General features: G+C 40.4%; 1 protein-coding gene across 1 annotated transcript in view; it reads left to right on the top strand.

The window, feature by feature from the left end:
- CDHR5 (cadherin related family member 5) overlaps positions 1 to 16,197 on the top strand; it is a 159,372-nt gene extending 143,175 nt beyond the window's left edge. The window contains exons 14-15 of the mRNA XM_082270999.1: positions 9,035 to 9,195; positions 15,654 to 16,197. Coding sequence (XP_082127125.1) covers positions 9,035 to 9,195; positions 15,654 to 16,124 — 632 coding nt within the window. The 3' untranslated portion in view covers positions 16,125 to 16,197. The remainder of the gene's footprint in view (positions 1 to 9,034; positions 9,196 to 15,653) is intronic.
- The last annotated feature ends 1,412 nt before the right edge of the window (positions 16,198 to 17,609 follow it).

The raw sequence follows: 17,609 nt of genomic DNA, 5'->3' as shown, positions 1-17,609 counted from the left end.
GCAGAAAGTCAGATAGAACCCTCCACATTTTGTGGTTGGAGGATGTCCAGCATAGGCTCTTTCCTCCGCTGCTGTACTGTACTTTCCCCAGTCCTTTCATTCATTTATCTTGGAGGGTCAGCATTACACATGGGCCTTAGAATCTCCATTTCTCCACACTGACAACCACCCTGCATTTTGATGTCTGCATAATTCTTAACATCAGGGATCTTGAAAAGTGTACCGTGACAGAATGCTCTGATGTTTTTCGGACACACACCATGTGTATGTATACAACACCATACTGGCCCTTCCCACCAGCCATGATCTGCCTTTCTTGAATTGAGAAGCACAGAGACCCAGAGATCCGGTCACTGGGTCTAAAAAAAAGGACATAATGCAAATTGAAAGGTTTTATTTAGAAGTTTATTAAGCTTGTTGATGAGGTTGAAAAGGAGGAACCGGGTAGACAAAATATGAACTGATTAAACTTTAGACTTAACATGATAGTTTTCTCATATTTTCTTACAGATTAAAAAGATCTATGTGTAGTAATACATTAATCATATAGATCTTATACTGTTATAGCAGCCACAGCCAGTAGCCACTTAGTTCTCCACCCACTTTTAATTTGAATTTGCATTATCACAAAAACAGAGTCCAATGGGGACTGTGATAAAATACTATAACACAAGCCTGCTGTTAGCCTATTTAGATTATGGTTGTAGCTAAATAAACCTATCATGTGAGAAACATGGGGGCTACAATTGCTAAGCTCAATGTGAAAATGCTAAGGCAGGGTTCACAAATGTCCGGCCAAGGGGTTCATTCCTGGGATGTTTGAATTTATGCCTGAAACACATACCGAACCCCCTTTTCAATCTGGACCACACCGGCCCCGGACATGTGGGAACCGGCTCCATTAAGAGCAGGTCACACTTGCCTGTCGTGCAAATTGGATGAGGGGAACCCCGCATCCAATTCACATACAGTCAGATCCATAAATATTGGGACATTGACACAATTCTAATATTTTTGGCTCTATACACAACCACAATGGATTTGAAATAAAACAAACAAGATGTGCTTTAACTGCAGGCTTTCAGCTTTAATTTGAGGGTATTTACATCCAAATCAGGTGAACGGTGTAGGAATTACAACAGTTTGTATATGTGCCTCCCACTTTTTAAGGGACCAAAAGTAATGGGACAGATTAACAATCATAAATCAAACTTTCACTTTTTAATACTTAGTTGCAAATCCTTTGCAGTCAATTACAGCCTGAAGTCTGGAACGCATAGACATCACCAGACGCTGGGTTTCATTCCTGGTGATGCTCTGCCAGGCCTCTACTGTAACTGTCTTCAGTTCCTGCTTGTTCTTGGGGCATTTTCCCTTCAGTTTTGTCTTCAGCAAGTGAAATGAATGCTCAATCGGATTCAGGTCAGGTGATTGACTTGGCCATTGCATAACATTCCACTTCTTTCCATTAAAAAACTCTTTGGTTGTTTTCGCAGTATACTTTGGGTCATTGCCCATCTGCACTGTGAAGCGCCGTCCAATGAGTTCTGAAGCATTTGGCTGAATATGAGCAGATAATATTGCCCGAAACACTTCAGAATTCATCCTGCTGCTTTTGTCAGCAGTCACATCATCAATAAATGCAAGAGAACCAGTTCCATTGGCAGCCATACATGCCCACGCCATGACACTACCACCACCATGCTTCACTGATGAGGTGATATGCTTTGGATTATGAGCAGTTCCTTTCCTTCTTCATACTCTTCTCTTCCCATCACTCTGGTACAAGTTGATCTTGGTCTCAACTGTCCATAGGATGTTTTTCCAGAACTGTGAAGGCTTTTTTTAGATGTTGTTTGGCAAACTCTAATCTGGCCTTCCTGTTTTTGAGGCTCACCAATGGTTTACATCTTGTGGTGAACCCTCTGTATTCACTCTGGTGAAGTCTTCTCTTGATTGTTGACTTTGACACACATACTCCTACCTCCTGGAGAGTGTTCTTGATCTGGCCAACTGTTGTGAAGGGTGTTTTTCTTCACCAGGGAAAGAATTCTTCGGTCATCCACCACCGTTGTTTTTCATGGTCTTCCGTATCTTTTGGTGTTGCTGTGCTCACTGCTGCATTCTTTCTTTTTAGGATGTTCCAAACAGTTGATTTGGCCACACCTAATGTTTTTGCTATCTCTCTGATGGGTTTGTTTTGTTTTTTCAGCCTAATGATGGCTTGCTTCACTGATAGTGACAGCTCTTTGGATCTCATATTGAGAGTTGACAGCAACAGATTCCAAATGCAAATAGCACCATTGTTGAAAAAATAGGTGCGCTAAACAATATTAATGAGTGATTGCCATAAAAAGGTGAACACACAATGGATGTACAAATGCACAATCAATAAATCATGATAACTGTGATATAGTGAAGCTTAAAATATAGAAGCTCAAATAGGTGCAAAAATTAATAAGAGTCCATAAAGTCCAGTTAAGAGGTTTTCACCAAGGTGTATCGTGAAATGTGAAAAATCAACTCCAAGTGATGTCTCCCCTGCTATAAAACAGTGATTCCCACCACCGACAGGCTTTCCTCCTTACCAGATGAGATAAGGTTAGGTGCAGAGTAAAAACTCAATTGAGCTGGTTGGAAAGGAGGAAATGTCCACTGTAGTTCCACCCTATGATAGGACTAAGTGGCCTCTTACAAGATAGCATGTGAATCGAGGGCACTGGATAATCTCCTGAATGGATCTTTCTTCAATAGAACGGATATCAGTAGTCTCCTCCGCTAAACCTGTACGTCCGTTTCCTTATAGTACTCCCCCAGATGTCCTGTCATTCATATTACTCTGTTGCCTTGGGTGTGATCCTGATATAAACACAATTGTCATAAATCAGACTTGGACAGAAAAGCGATCGGTATATTCTGTGTATGATGTCACTACACTGAATAAGATATTGAAAGCAGATGCTCCTATACCCAGGTCCTATAAAGAAGACATGTTATGCGGGGAACCAGCTGAAGTCACCTCAGCTGGTTCCCCGCATAACATAACATAATAATTTTTGCACCTATTTGAGCTTCTATATTTTAAGCTTCCAGTTTTTCACTATATCACGGTTATCATGATTTATTGATTGTGCATTTGTACATCCATTGTGTGTTCACCTTTTTATGGCAATCACTCATTAATATTGTTTAGCGCACCTATTTTTTCAACATTATTTTCACTTGGTATAAGTTCAGGTAGAAGCTTTACCCATACCTTAGCGCACCCACATTTGTATTCACAAATAGCACAATTGAAATGAACTCTGGACCTTTTATCTGCTCCTTGTAAATGGGATAATGAGGGAATAACACACACCTGGCCATGGAACAGCTGAGCAGCCAATTGTCCCATTACTTTTGGTCCCTTAAAAAGTGGGAGGCAGATATACAAACTTTTGTTATTCCTACACCTTTCACCTGATTTGGATGTAAATATCCTCAAATTAAAGCTGAAAGTCTGCAATTAAAGCACATCTTGTTTGTTTAATTTAAAATCCATTATAAAGTCAAAGATTAGAATTGTGTCAATGTTCCAATATTTATGGACCTGACTGTACCAGCACAGCCCTGAATGGAACTGTAGACACCTATTTAGAGACCTGTTAAATGTATCTCACAACCCTTAATTCTGTTTATTATTTAACTGATAATTATATTTACTTTATGACAGTTTGTAGGAGGAGAGAAGAATATGGGGATGTATTTTAAAGTATTTTGGCCAAGTTTTTTTTATATATTTTGTGTGTGCAAAATGTTTTGTATGATAGAAAAGGCAGGTTTTGGTATCCGTACTTTGTATTTAGTTATATCAAGATATTAAGGCATTTGTTGTACATGGTCTGTAACATTTTTTTTTTTTTTTTCACAATGGGTGTAAGGTTTCATGCGTAACATTTTTTTATTTATTTTTTTTGCTGCCTGTCCTTTCTCCTGACTGTAGAATTCCAACTCTCCATTTGCTACTGCTGTCTGTCCATCCCCTTATGTTGTAGTAAGAAGTAAAGTCTATGGCATGGCAGTAGCTTCTCCCTGCATATATCCCTCCAGTGTCCTGACACTATTCGAATATATATATATATATATATATATATATATATATATATATACACACAAAAATTGGCAACAGTTTTAGGCATCAGGCAGGCAAAGATCTGTTACATCCAAATAATACAACAAATAAATAGTAACAAACCTAGAATAGTATCAACATGCACATTGATAATAAAATAACATCAGCTGAGAGACACTAACAGCCATTGCAATTTTCCACTATTGGGAAAGAAAGAAATACAATGTGGCAATCGTAACTAACAGACCTGAAACAAATAATAGTTACTTATAAATGCAAATATAAATATAAATCACAGTTTAAATCAACAAGATGTAAAATGTTAACCTTGTGGATCCAGAATACCTCCTTTCTTTTTAACAACTTTTTATCACCTCCTCATTTTAATTTAATTACTGATTAATTTAAGTAGTGAATAAATGAAAATTGTCAGGCATAAATATGCCATTAAAATAACAGGGTAGAACAGCCACTAGCGAGACATTTTATTGAAAGATCGCATACAGTAATTTAAATATATTATCATTGATTAATGGATACCTAAATAAAAGGCGGAGATTATATAAAGTGGTTGTTAAAAAGGAAGGAGGTATTTTTTTCCCCAGTTACTTTTAGGTGTTCCAAATTTGGTTCCCTAGAACATTATACAGTATACTGGCTAGCAAGGCAATGCTGGTCAGGGTCAAGGGGTTTGGATACACCTAGTACTAGAGTAAGGCACACTGCTGGCAGAAGTATTGATAGTAACCAGTGGCGGTGCCTAAGAAGACAGATGAAGATCAGAAGCTAAAAAAGCAATCAAACCTGGAAGACACACCAGCTAGGAGATCAGATAACTGGAATGGACTGATGACCAAAAGACAAGACACTAGAATTACAAAAAGCCTAGACTCAAGGTCTTGGACTAGCAGTGGGCTACCAAAAGTGCTGAAGCCTATAACAAAAAAAGATGAACTGAAATAACAAGGAAAACCAAAAAAGAAAGTCAAGACAACTATGCAGAAGACAACAGAAAAGACAAGGCTAGAAGCTCAGGATGATGACTTAATTCAAGGGATTACATAGTAGAAAAATTCGGATGTAGATTCTTAACAAACAAAAATCATAGCTACATTAATGTCCAAAAGATGTTTATGGGAAATGACAGACTAATACACACTGTAGAGTAAGAAAAAGATCACATGTGCTCGTGGAGGGAGCAAGGTAGACATACAGGATGGAGCAGGGCAGAGAGACAAGAGACAGCCAGCAAAGTAAAAAGCCAGGACCTGTAAGGAAAGCATTAGTAATAAATTAAAGCAAGGTAGAGAAAGCAGGAGTAATCCCAGACAAAGCCAGATCTTCCTAAAGGCTGTTGTGAACAAATACTCAAATTTATACAGCATTTGCTGAACCAAGTGGTGCCTGTTCTTTTGGTAGTATTAGTTTGTGTGATGGCTTCTAACTGATCTTTTTGTAGAAGGCAATAATTGACATTATTAGTACCTTTTAGGCCATTTTCACCTAGGCGTTCCGTGTGTCTGTTTTTTATTCGTCTATTGACAGATAAAAAATGGATAGCTATTCAGTTCTATCAACAAACAGGTGTAAACAGATGATCATTACGTTTACATCCGTGTCCATTCAGTTCGGACTATTTAAATGGAACAGCCAGCGTCCAGACCTGTTGAAACACAGCGGATGTAAATGGGTGCCGTCTGTTTACATCTGTTCCATTTATGTCTGTTTTTAGACAAGAAACATTTTTTTGTTTATACAATTGTCACCTCTGATTGACTTCTGCAACAACTAAGGGTCCTTTCACACGTGGTGTATCTGACTGCCATCCGATCCTCTGGACGTATGTTTTTAGCAGATCGGATCGGCTTGGCTGTAGGTAGGTATAAGGAGAGGTGGGTGTAAACGGACATGTATCCATTTAAAATGGATACATGTCCGTTTACACCCACCTCTCCATAGAGGAGAATGAAGGTTCTGATCAGGTCCATCTGAAAAACGTCCAGGCTGACCTGATCAGAAATGTTTGTGTGAAGGGGGCCTTAAAAACAATGCAAACATTTAAGTAGACTGATGTACACTGATATAAACTGATTTAAACTAAATTGAACTGAAGACGGATTTGCAACCTGATGTTAACTGATGTAACCTGAATCCATTTTCATCAGTTTTTTTATTAACAAAAATGTAACTGAACGGATGACGCCCATGCAAAAAGGGCCTTAGTTACTGTATAGCAAGGGAGCAAACTAAAGATGATGACACTGGCCCTGTGAGCTTTAGGCCTCATGCTCCCTGGACATTTTTTCAGCTGCTCCTAGGGGCATCTGGTGTTTTTTTTAATCCCACAATCCCAAATGTCCAAACTTAGTGTGAAATACTAAGTTTAAACCGCACTTCAGTGAAAACAACGGTAAAAGTGAGTTCTCAACGAATGATTAGAGCCTCCAGTGTAAATCGATCTTAAAGGAGAAGTATAGGTTAGGATGAATAATGAACAAATATTACCATAATCATGAATCAGCTGTTATTTCTTTCCTCCCTCCTTTTGTATTTTCCAGCAAGGGAACTTTATCTGTCATGTAAGTCCCAGTAACAGTCCATTTGCTGTTTGAAAGTTTAGAGGAGGCGGTTACCATTTCAGCAATCCACTACCTCTTTTTGCCCCTCCTCCACTAGGAGATGTGGCCACACCTACATAAAAAAGGCACACACCTGAGCAATATACAAGTTCTGGCACTGTGCTATTCCTCTGCATAAAAGCAGAAAATACCCCCAGGGAAGTTTATAAACGAAGCAGCCTCATAGAGCAGCGACTGGTAAACCACTTTATTTAAATAAAATTGCCCTTCCATAAGCAGAAAAGTAAAATTCACATATAGGTATTTCTCAGGAGAAAGCTTTGATGACGAAACATGTCAAGGAAGTGGCGTCAGACACAGGAACCGGAAGTAATGGATGTTTGTTTTAGCTATATGTGAATTTTACCTTTCTGCTTATGTAAATGTAATTTTATTTAAATAAAGTGATTTTACTGGTTGCTGCATTATAGGGGCTACTTTGTTTATAAACTTCCCTGAAGGTATTTCAACACTACCTGGAAAACTGGAAGATGGGTCCAAGGAGGCAAAAGATTATTTTGAATGCTTGCCTAGACCCTATGCAGTATATGGGTCGCTACCTTTGGTGAGAGTCCATTCCTGTGGGAGGGGGACAAAGCAATGGATTATTGATATTGATGGTATATGTGCACCAGTGGCATTTTGAGTTGATTGGGTGCCACACTTTTTGATTAAATCTGAGCACAATTATACCTTTCTTTGTCTTTATGGTGTTTGAGAATATTACATTGTGGTTATTTTCATTGTTTTTGGCTCACTATTCTTTTTTGGAAGATATGTGAAATTATAGATGTTGATGAGAAGGGGTTTTTAAAAGGGAAGAGGGAGTGTGACATCTGGTGGCCAAAATTATACAGTATGTGTATATATATATATATATATATATATATATATATATATATATATATATATATGCTTTTTAAGATCCATTTACACTGGAGGGTTAAAACATTGGGTGAGAGTTCACGTTTACCATTATTTTAACTAAAGTGCAGTATATAGTGAGGATACAAGTATTTCACGCTAAGTTTGGACATTTTGGATTTTTTATTTGCTTTTGGAATACTAGGAGTAGAGTGTGATTTGGATTTTTGCATGTCCAGGGGATAAGTTGGCTCCACCTGCTGGGGGATTTTTGGTTTAGGGTGCATTTTTGATAATATTGTTATTATCACTATTATTATCATTATAATTATCACTTTTGTTTAATCATTTTACTGCGGGGGTTTCCTAGGTTTTGAATATTTTTGTGTAGCACTCTCCTAGTCAGGTGCTAGGTAAGAGCATTTGGGTGGCTCTCCTGCTTATCAGGGAGCAGGATTTCTAGTTAGGCCTGTTACATGTGTCCAGGTGTGATTCACTGTATCCAATAGGGGAGCCTGTTGGACAGTGGAGGAAACCCAGCCAGTGAGACACAGGCTTTTGTGGCAGTCCCAATGGGAGGGCACAACAGTTGTGCATCCTGAGACTGACCATAAAAGCCAAGGGCACATGTGACAGGGTGTCTTTGGCGGAAAACAGAGTGTCCCAGGAGGAGGGTGACGGCTGTCTCTACTCCTGTCAGCAAGGAAAGCAGTCACAGGCAGTCGGCCTCATGAACCAGAGTGTGGTGCTGAGCTAGAGGTCCAGGATGCTGACGGCGGAGTTGAAGGCAGAGCTAGCTGAGGAAAAACAATGTCTGTGAGTACCAGGGAGCCTGCCGGGGGTCTGCCCAGGAGGGGGACCACTCCAGTGAGGTCAGAGGACAAGAGCTAGCACATACAGTCAGTGAGAAAGGGGGTGCAAAGTTAAATCCTGAAGTGTGATTCACAGAGTAGACCACCATTCAGATCTTCACTTCAGTGGCAAGGTGAAGCAGCGGCCTTGCCGCATTCATTTCAGACAGAAGTCCTCAGCATTTGTCCATAGTTATCCAGTTGGAGTATCCCACACATCCCTTCTCCTATCCAAGTTCAAATCAATACAAAAACCAAATCCCCTGGACTGTTTATTGACTGAGCCAAGTGTTAAAGTATCAAAATTTAACAGACTGTTGCCATGGGTAACCCAGGGGAATCCACTTTGAGCAGCTCCCATGGGGGCAGTGCTACATTTGTATTGTTATACATTCAATCTACTAATTTACCTCCAGCTTTTCTTGTGTTTTTCGATTGTGTATGCTGTATATACAAACACTTAATTATGCATATATTATTTAATTGTGTCACAAAGAAAATTAATTTTCATTTCATTATTTAACAATGAACTATACATAGATTCACATCTTAATATTATTTTTTCACTTCAGATTTTTTCACTTCTTCAGATTTTTCGGAGAAAGCCTCGTTGTACACTGCCACCGACATGGCAGCACTTGGTGCCACCCTGGGGGCCATCCTTGCTCTGAGTCTAGTTGGACTGGGCTTCCTTATTCACAAGCAATATGGGAACTCAATAAAAAGGAAGTTCGGAAAAGGTTCAGGAGATGTAAGTTATACACAAATCTTCAAATAAAATAATGAATATATATTTTGACAGTATTATGAATATCATATCTCTAACCATTCAAAAAAAAAAAACACATTCTGGATATATAGACAATTAAATAGTCTTGTAGGCTTGTATGATGCTCACTATGTTTTTTTTTTTTTATCAAGTACATGCGTCTGAAGTTTCTGATTACCAAAAGTCTTGTAGGAATTTTTCCTTCTAGTTTTTAAGCCTCGATGAAGATGATATTCTGGCCCCTAAAATGTGTTGATTATTTTTTTTTTTTATCTTCCTGTGGTTTAAATTTCAACAACATTCAAAAATGTATGGACTCTTAAAATGACCAACTGGTGCTATTTTGTTAATCTCACATGGATTACCTAGTGGAGGCCCATGCCCGCTATTTGGGAAGATCCCCTTCATGTAGAGCTTATAATTAAATTGATTGTAAAGTCTTGTGTTTTATTTTTTTTAGTATTCAATAGTTTTTTATTGATTTTTAAACAACGTAATAAAGTCATACAGCATAGTTTGAAACTGTAAAAAGGGAAGGGAACATAGACAAGAGAAAAGGGGGGTGGCCTGTGCAAAGACATTCATTTCCGAACAATACATAACCAAATAACAAAATAACAAAATATGGCTCCAAACAGTATTAGCAACCAGGCCGACAGTGATATAAAGAGACCGTGAAGTACAGCAGATCACAACCGCCGTAGTCCCCTCCACCCAGTGCTGTATCTTGGCCTAGGCCAACAAGGCCCAGGCCTAGGGCAGCACTTTGCAGGGGGGCAGCAAAAAAGCTGCACCCTGCATGGAAAAAAAACAGCCTTCTCCTGGCTACCGCAGGAAAATGGTTCTCACCGGCTTGCACTACACTTTTAGTATAGTGCCAGTCCTATAGGGCAAATCAGTCTGGCACCCCAATAAAGCGGTCACACTGTTACCTGCCGGTACTGATGGGCACTAATAGGCTTCACTGATGGCTACACTGATGGGCACTGATATGATGCACTGATAGGCTGCACTGATGGCCACTGATCGGGCTGTACTGATGAGGCCGCACTGATATGCTGCACTAATGGGCAGTAATGAGGCTGCACTGATGGGCACTGAAGAGGCTGAACTTATTGGACCTGATGAGGCTGGACTGATGGGCACTGATAGACTGGTTGTGGTCTGTGGTTTACAGATGACAGGGCGGGTCATAAACAGGAAGGGGTGTGGTCTTTACAGGAAGAGGTGGCTCATATTTAAATTAGGGGGTGCACAAGTTTAATCAGGCCTAGGGCAGCACAAAACCTAAATACATCACTGCCTCCACCAGAGACACATCAAGAGTCCAGAAGACTCACCAAACTCCGACAAGATATCAGCCAGTAGAGGGCTCCCCCCCCCAGACACCCCCAATGGGCACAAACTGTGTCCACGGAAGGGTGAAGCCCCCCCTAGCCTCTCTCCCCAGAAGGGGAGACCAACTGGCTCCCACCGACGGCCAAACAGTAGAAAGCTTCCTCGGCCCTTAGCAGAGACCCCAAGCCAGGGTTCCGCAGCCGGAGCCAAGAAAGTCCTAAGTGTTTTATTTTTTTAAAATAACAAACATGTTATTCTTACCTGCCCTGTACAGTGGTTTTGCCGAGTGGCCCAGATCCTCCTCTTCTCAGGTCCCTCTTAGCTACTCCTGGCCCCTCCCTCCTGTCGAGTGCCAGGGACGGAAAGGTATGTCTGTGGAGTCCCCTCTGTGTCCAAGCATCACAGACGTGATGATGTCGGAGCCTCCTTGTGTCCGCAATTGTAGCTACCCCCACTCTGACACCACTCCATATAGCACACCCCCTGTATCTGAGCTGACCCCCTGCCTCACTGGCCCTGCCCGGCCTCAAACATCTGCTGGATAACAGAGAGTAGATTGCTCTAGCTGTGTTGAGTTGACAACGTTGTAATTTTTTATACTCTTGCAATGGTGGAGGTATATTTTCTACTATTTTGTATTTTTCAATGAAGCTTTCCCTACCTAAATTTTAAATACTGGTTGATCCTTCTCTGACGATTTTCTTGTGGACCTTAGTCTATTTAATTATATGCTGCTGGTAATTTAGAGGATCACACTCTCCTTACTCCCCGCACGGCAGATTGTGGAGTGACAGTATTTATTGATCTAGGGACACTGGAATATGTTACATTCCCCTAAACTTATCCTATAGAGGTGTATCCAATGTAGCAATTTTATTTTTTTCTGATTCATCTACCTTCCTGTATTCTAGTCCAGTGCCTCCTATGAACTTTATTCTTCGGCATTTAAATCCCAAGCAGTGTTGTCAGGTTGCCCAGTTCTCCTCTGAAGACTACAGAACACCTTACTCTCTCCTTGCCTCCATAGCATTAAAGGGGTTGTAAAGGTTCAATTTTTTTTATAACAAACATGTCATACTTACCTGCTCTGTGCAAGGGTTTTGCACAGAGCAGCCCTGATCCTGCTCTTCTGGGGTGCCCAGCCGGCGCTCCTGGCTCCTCCTCTTCATCGGTGCCCCCATGGAGAGTCACTTTCCATGGGGGCACGGCATACTCCCAAGTCCAACTGCTGCGTCCATTGACACAGACAGTGGGACTCAGCGCCGCTCCCTGCTACCCATGTCACTCGATTTGATTGACACCAGCGAGAGCCAATGGCTCCCACTGCTATCAATCTATCCAATGAGGACAGAAACAGCAGGTGGAGCCGCTGGGCTTGTGCACATTGCTGGAATGGATTGTCGCAGGTAAGAAGGGGGGGGGGCTGCGAGTAGCTACAGCAAAGAAGGTTTTTTGCCCTAAAGCATAGAATCCATTAAGGTGAAAAACCATGAGACTTTGCAATCCCTTTAAGAGAAGCATTTCTCCAGCATGGGAGAACTCAGGCAGGGCTAACAACACAATGGAGTTTATTTACTAAAACTGGAGAGTGCAAAATCTGGTGCAGCTCTGCATAGAAACCAATCAGATTCCAGGTTTCTTTGCCAAAGTTTAATTGAAAGAGCTGAAGTTAGAAGCTGATTGTTTACAATGCAGAGCTGCACAAGATTTTGCACTATCCAGTTTTAGTAAATCAATCCTAGGTGGGATTTTAGTGAAGGAACAGCTTTGTCAGCATATCACAAAAAGTTAAAAGCTCACTGAAATTCTAGGAGGTGTGCTAGGGTCTTTGTTTAAACCCATCCCAGGATCAGCATTACTACTAGATTAGGAGAACAGTTTTGACCTTTAAAAACCACTTGCCGACCGCCTAACTGGGAATATATGTCATATTTTTTTGTGATCAAATACCGGGGTTATGGCAGCAGCTAGCTGCCCTAAGCCTGTATCATTTTTTCCCTTAGGCAGCCAGCTTTCAGATAAAAGTGATCCCGGCGCTCCCCCTCCTATTGCTTCCGAACATGCCAGAGCCATCAGTAAGACCAGAACCAATCTGGTACGGCCAATGACTAGGCAGGAAGCTGAGTGAGGTCAAAATAGCCCCCACTCTATGCCCTTGGAAGACTGGAGCGACCTCCGACGTTACTTCCAGTTCTTGGGCTTAAAGACATGTTTTGGGGATTTTTTTAGGTCAAAAGTGTCAAGAACATTTTTTTCTTTTGCTTTTAAGGCAAAATGAGAGATCTGGGGTCTTTTTGACCCCAGATCTCTCAATAAAGAGGACCTGTCATGCTTATTTCTATTTCAAGGGATGATTACATTCCTTTAATATGAATAAAAGTGATAAAAAAAATAATGCTCACATGCAGAAGCGAACGCATAAGTATGTCGCGCATGCATATGTAAACGGTGTTCAAACCAACCATGTGAGGTATCACCACGATCGTTAGAGCAATAATTCAATAATTCTAGCACAGGACTTTCCCTGTATCTCTAAACAGGTAACCTGTAAAAAAAAATTGAAAGCGTTGCCTATGGAGATTTTTAAGTACCGTAGTTTGTCGCCATTTCACAAGCATGCACAATTTTAAAGCATGACATGTTAAGTATCTATTTATTGACGTAACATCATCTTTCACATTACACAAGAAAATTGGGCTATCTTTACTGTTTTTTATTAATGAAAGTGTATTTTTTCCCAAATGAATTGTGTTTGAAAGACTGCTACGCAAATACAGTGTGACATAACATATTGTTATATTATTCTCCAAGGTCTCTGGTAAAAAAAAAATATATATATATATATATATATATAATGTTTGGTTGTTCTAAGTAATTTTCTAGCAAAAAAAATTGATTTTTACATGTAAACAACAAATGTCAGAAAAGGCCTGGTCTTAAAATGGTTAATTGCTTGTTATTAAACTCAATGTATAACTATGAAGATGGAAAAGGCAGATGATCATACACTGATAGAACTGCAATAAGCAGTGTATTTCTCAGGTTCCTATGCCTTCTTTCTTGAAAATTTGTGTGGCATTGCCATATATTGGCTAAATTTGGATTAAATCAGAAAAAAATCTTAGCTTCTATGCTGGAGTATGACCTGTCATATCAGTAAGAAGTAGCAAAAAAATGGTCATAAATAAATACCAGCATATTCATTAGAAACCATTAAGGATGAGCAGCTAAAATGTAAAAAGTGCTGTAAGCAAAAGAAACAGGGAAAATTCACCCCTAATTAATCTGAATAGTCATCTTAAATATTAACAGTACCTGAGAGTTTATGAAAACACCATATTATTCAAAGATGTACACACAAGGTGTGCTGGATACACCCTATCACCCTGTGCGGTGCTGATTCCCCCTGACTTCTGGCACCCCCTGTCTCCCCCCCTGCAGTGCTTCCAGCTTCCCTCCTCTTCTCTCCTCTCCCACCGCCTGCTGCAGTGGATGGTTCAAGATAAAGAGCAGGGGAACAGGGCCTGTTACTATTTAATTTACTGGCCCCTTCCTTTTCTGAATGAACACAGTGATCTGTAACAATAGCTCCTGGGTTCATTCTTAATGTTAATGATTTTTTAATGAATGTTAATTAAACTGTGTTTACTATGCTTTAGTTTGTGAATAAACCGGAAGCCTATCAGTACAGAGCACTTCCCATTCGTTCACTGTCCAGGGGAGCTGAAGCTGCAGAGAAAGGGCCCTGTGGAATCTCTGTTCTCAGTCCCTTCCTCTGTCTCAAAGTGAAACATCAGGGGTCTGTTTAGACCCTTGACATTTCACCAAATCCCCCCCAACAGGGCTCTTGAAAAATTGTAAAAAAAAAATTAAAAAACAATAAAAAAAAGAAAAATTGTAAAAATTAAAAAGTAATAAAAATAAAAACTACTGACACTGTCCACTGCTCTACTGACACCAATCTCTGTTCTGCTGACATAGACGCATGTGTGTTTGTGCTCTGGGGTGCACACCCTAATGCAATATGCTGTGCACACCAATGATATTATTATTGTCTTTTGTATTGCCTTACTGAATATATCCAATATATATGCAACCATCAATCCCTCCCCTCATGCCAGGGTACTAGGTGTAATCCTAGACTCTGACCTGTCCTTTCAGCCCCAAATCCAATCATTGTCAAAAACTTGTAGACTTTACCTCCGCAACATCTCAAAAATTAACCCCTTTTTAACAACTGAAACCACCAAGCTACTCATTCACTCCCTTGTTATTTCTCGCCTCGACTACTGTAACTCCCTTCTCTTAGGCCTACCACTTCATAGGCTATCCCCTCTTCAGTCCATCATGAGTGCTGCTGCCAGGCTTATCCACCTTACCAACCGCTCAGTGTCTGCCTCCGCTCTCTGCCAATCCCTACACTGGCTCCCGATTGCCCAGCAAATTAAATTCAAAATACTAACCATAACATATAAAGCCATTCACAACTCTGCCCCGAGCTTCATTACCAATCTTGTCTCCAAATATCACCCAGACCGTCCTCTCCGCTCCTCTCAAGACCTCTAACTCTCAAGCTCCCTTGTCTCCTCCTCTCATGCTTGTCTCCAGTATTTCTCCAGGGCCTCTCCCATCCTCTGGAATGCTCTACCTCAACCTGTACGGCTATCTCCTATTCTAGCTGCTTTCAGGCGATCCCTGAAAACTCATCTCTTCAGGGAAGCCTATCACACCTCCAACTAATCTTCCATCAGCTCATTCCCTACTGTTACAACCTCTTGCACCACCTGCCCCACCCTATTAGATTGTAAGCTTTTCTGAGCAGGGCCCTCTTAATCCTCTTGTATTTTATTGTATTGTAACTGTATTGTCTCCCTCTAACATTGTAAAGCGCTGCGTAAACTGCTGGCGCTATAGAAATCCTGAATAATAATAATATATAGAGCATCAGGTAGTACAGATTTGCATATTGGCTGTGCTATTACTGCAATAGATATAGAAAGTGTTAACCTGTTGTGAAGTATTCAATATTTTTAGGTGCTCCTGCTTACAACAATATTCCTGCATTACTGATATCATTTGTGACATCTGCTCTCTCATTTTAGGATTCTGGAAACTCTAAAAACAGCGCTGAGCAACTTATAAATGAAGACGATGATCCAACCAATGATCTTTCGGAATATGGGGGTTTTGCCACGACAGAACCTGCATCTACCAGCGTGACCATAGCTACGGATGCTGCAGTAGGCAGTGCTCCTTCACAAAGTGATCCAGCTGATAATCAGCCTTCTGAAACAGCAGAGGCTGATGATTCAGATGACAAGAAGGTGAAGTCTATCCTAACTAAGGAACTCAAGGAAGATGCTGGTTACAAAGCTGTGTGGTTTAGGGAAGACGCTTCTCCAGAGGTGGTGGTGATAGAGGGTGTCGAGGATGGTGAAGCCGATGACTATGAGAGCGAAGATAATTTTAACAACCAACAAGGAGACGATGACGATGACGATGATGATGATGAAGAGAATTTGGATCCAACATTCAATGCTGCAGCTAACCAGTCTGATAATAGTATACTGTAAACCATCAGTTCTCACTTTAGAACACCTAGGAGTATTTGGCAATACGATATAATATATCTGTGCTGTCTAATGTCCATAACATGTATATGAACTGACTAATAATACCGGGCAGTAGTATAGAACTCAATTTATGTTTTTAAAAAAGGAGTTTAAAATTGTGTTTCTGTACGTATGTATTTAATGTATTTACACATTTGCTTGCTCTCAAGGCAGATGGGGTGTACAACTAATTGTTTACAGTGATGTAACTAAGTATGTTTTCGCCAGAGAGGGCAACCACAATGAAAATCTTCCCATTACTCAAGGCCAACGTACATATATATTAACTGCTCAGAACTTGAAGAATCAACACATTTGGGCAGAGTATTTGGTAGGAATTACCACTGTTAGGAGCCTGGGAATAGTACCATCAGATAAAATTTTGATTGGCCAGATTGAAGCTTCCTTACTATTCTCAATTCAGAAATTATGGGTAGCTTGTAGGTTATAGACCTTTAAATGCAATAACAATTCAGGTAATAAGGATAGCTTTATGTTTAAATAATTTCCTAAAGTCGACTTTGCAGTAAAAATGCCAGTTTGGCTTAATTTAACAGGGCCCCTCCCCGTTAACAACAGCTGAATTGATAACCTTTAGGTTAAGAAGTCATGAAATTAACTTTACTTTGTCCACAAATTCTGCCTTCGGCACCTAGGCGATGAATTCACACTTCTTCCAGCACAATACCACAGAATGCTGAGTATCTGAATCTCACAAGACAATGTTGTCACATTGTGCTGGAGGGACTTTTTGCAAGATTTCAATACTTTCAGCGTTCCTCTTCCGCCCAATGGGTGGCCACGGATGAATTAATTTTTGCACTTGTGTACTGAAGTTTCATTGTTTCCAGCACCCAGGTCTATTTCCACCATGTGAAGAATAAAGCTGGGCTGTACACTGCAAAAGAAGGTGGGTGGCAGGTGGGGGGTAAAATGCACAGAGTTCCACTTTAAGCACCATTATGTGTAGATGGCTGTATAAAAAAATTGTCTATTTAGCCTATGCAGAATAACTGTCTAATTTACTGTGAGAGATGTAATGAGCTAAAAACCTTGGACAAGAGTCAGGCAAAAGGAAAATTGGCCATACATTGATTGAGGTGCTGGACCGGCCGAATTTCAATCCATGAATGGGAACAGTGGTTCCTACCAATCGACTTCTGCACAAACCAGCCTTTTAGGTTTTTCCTGATTGATCAGTACTGCTGGAAATAGCCGGCAGCACAGATCAGTTTCCCTGCTGTCAGAATACAATGCCTCAGCAGGAGTAATTCCCTCATCCACATCGAGTGTGTGGATGGGGGAATCAAGTCATTTTTTCTTCTTTCAACCCTCTAGTTGAATGAAAAAGAAAAAAAGAATAATGTATGGGCTGCCTGAGTGAACTAAAACATGTTCAGGACAAACATAGAGCTATACTCAAACAGGTTAAAAAAAAAAGGGAGA

The sequence above is a fragment of the Pelophylax lessonae genome (genome assembly GCF_965119305.1).
Source record: "Pelophylax lessonae genome assembly, chromosome: 10".
NCBI lineage: Eukaryota > Metazoa > Chordata > Amphibia > Anura > Ranidae > Pelophylax > Pelophylax lessonae.
Note: the sequence above shows the minus strand (reverse complement) of the source record. Positions and strands in the feature narration are given on the sequence as shown.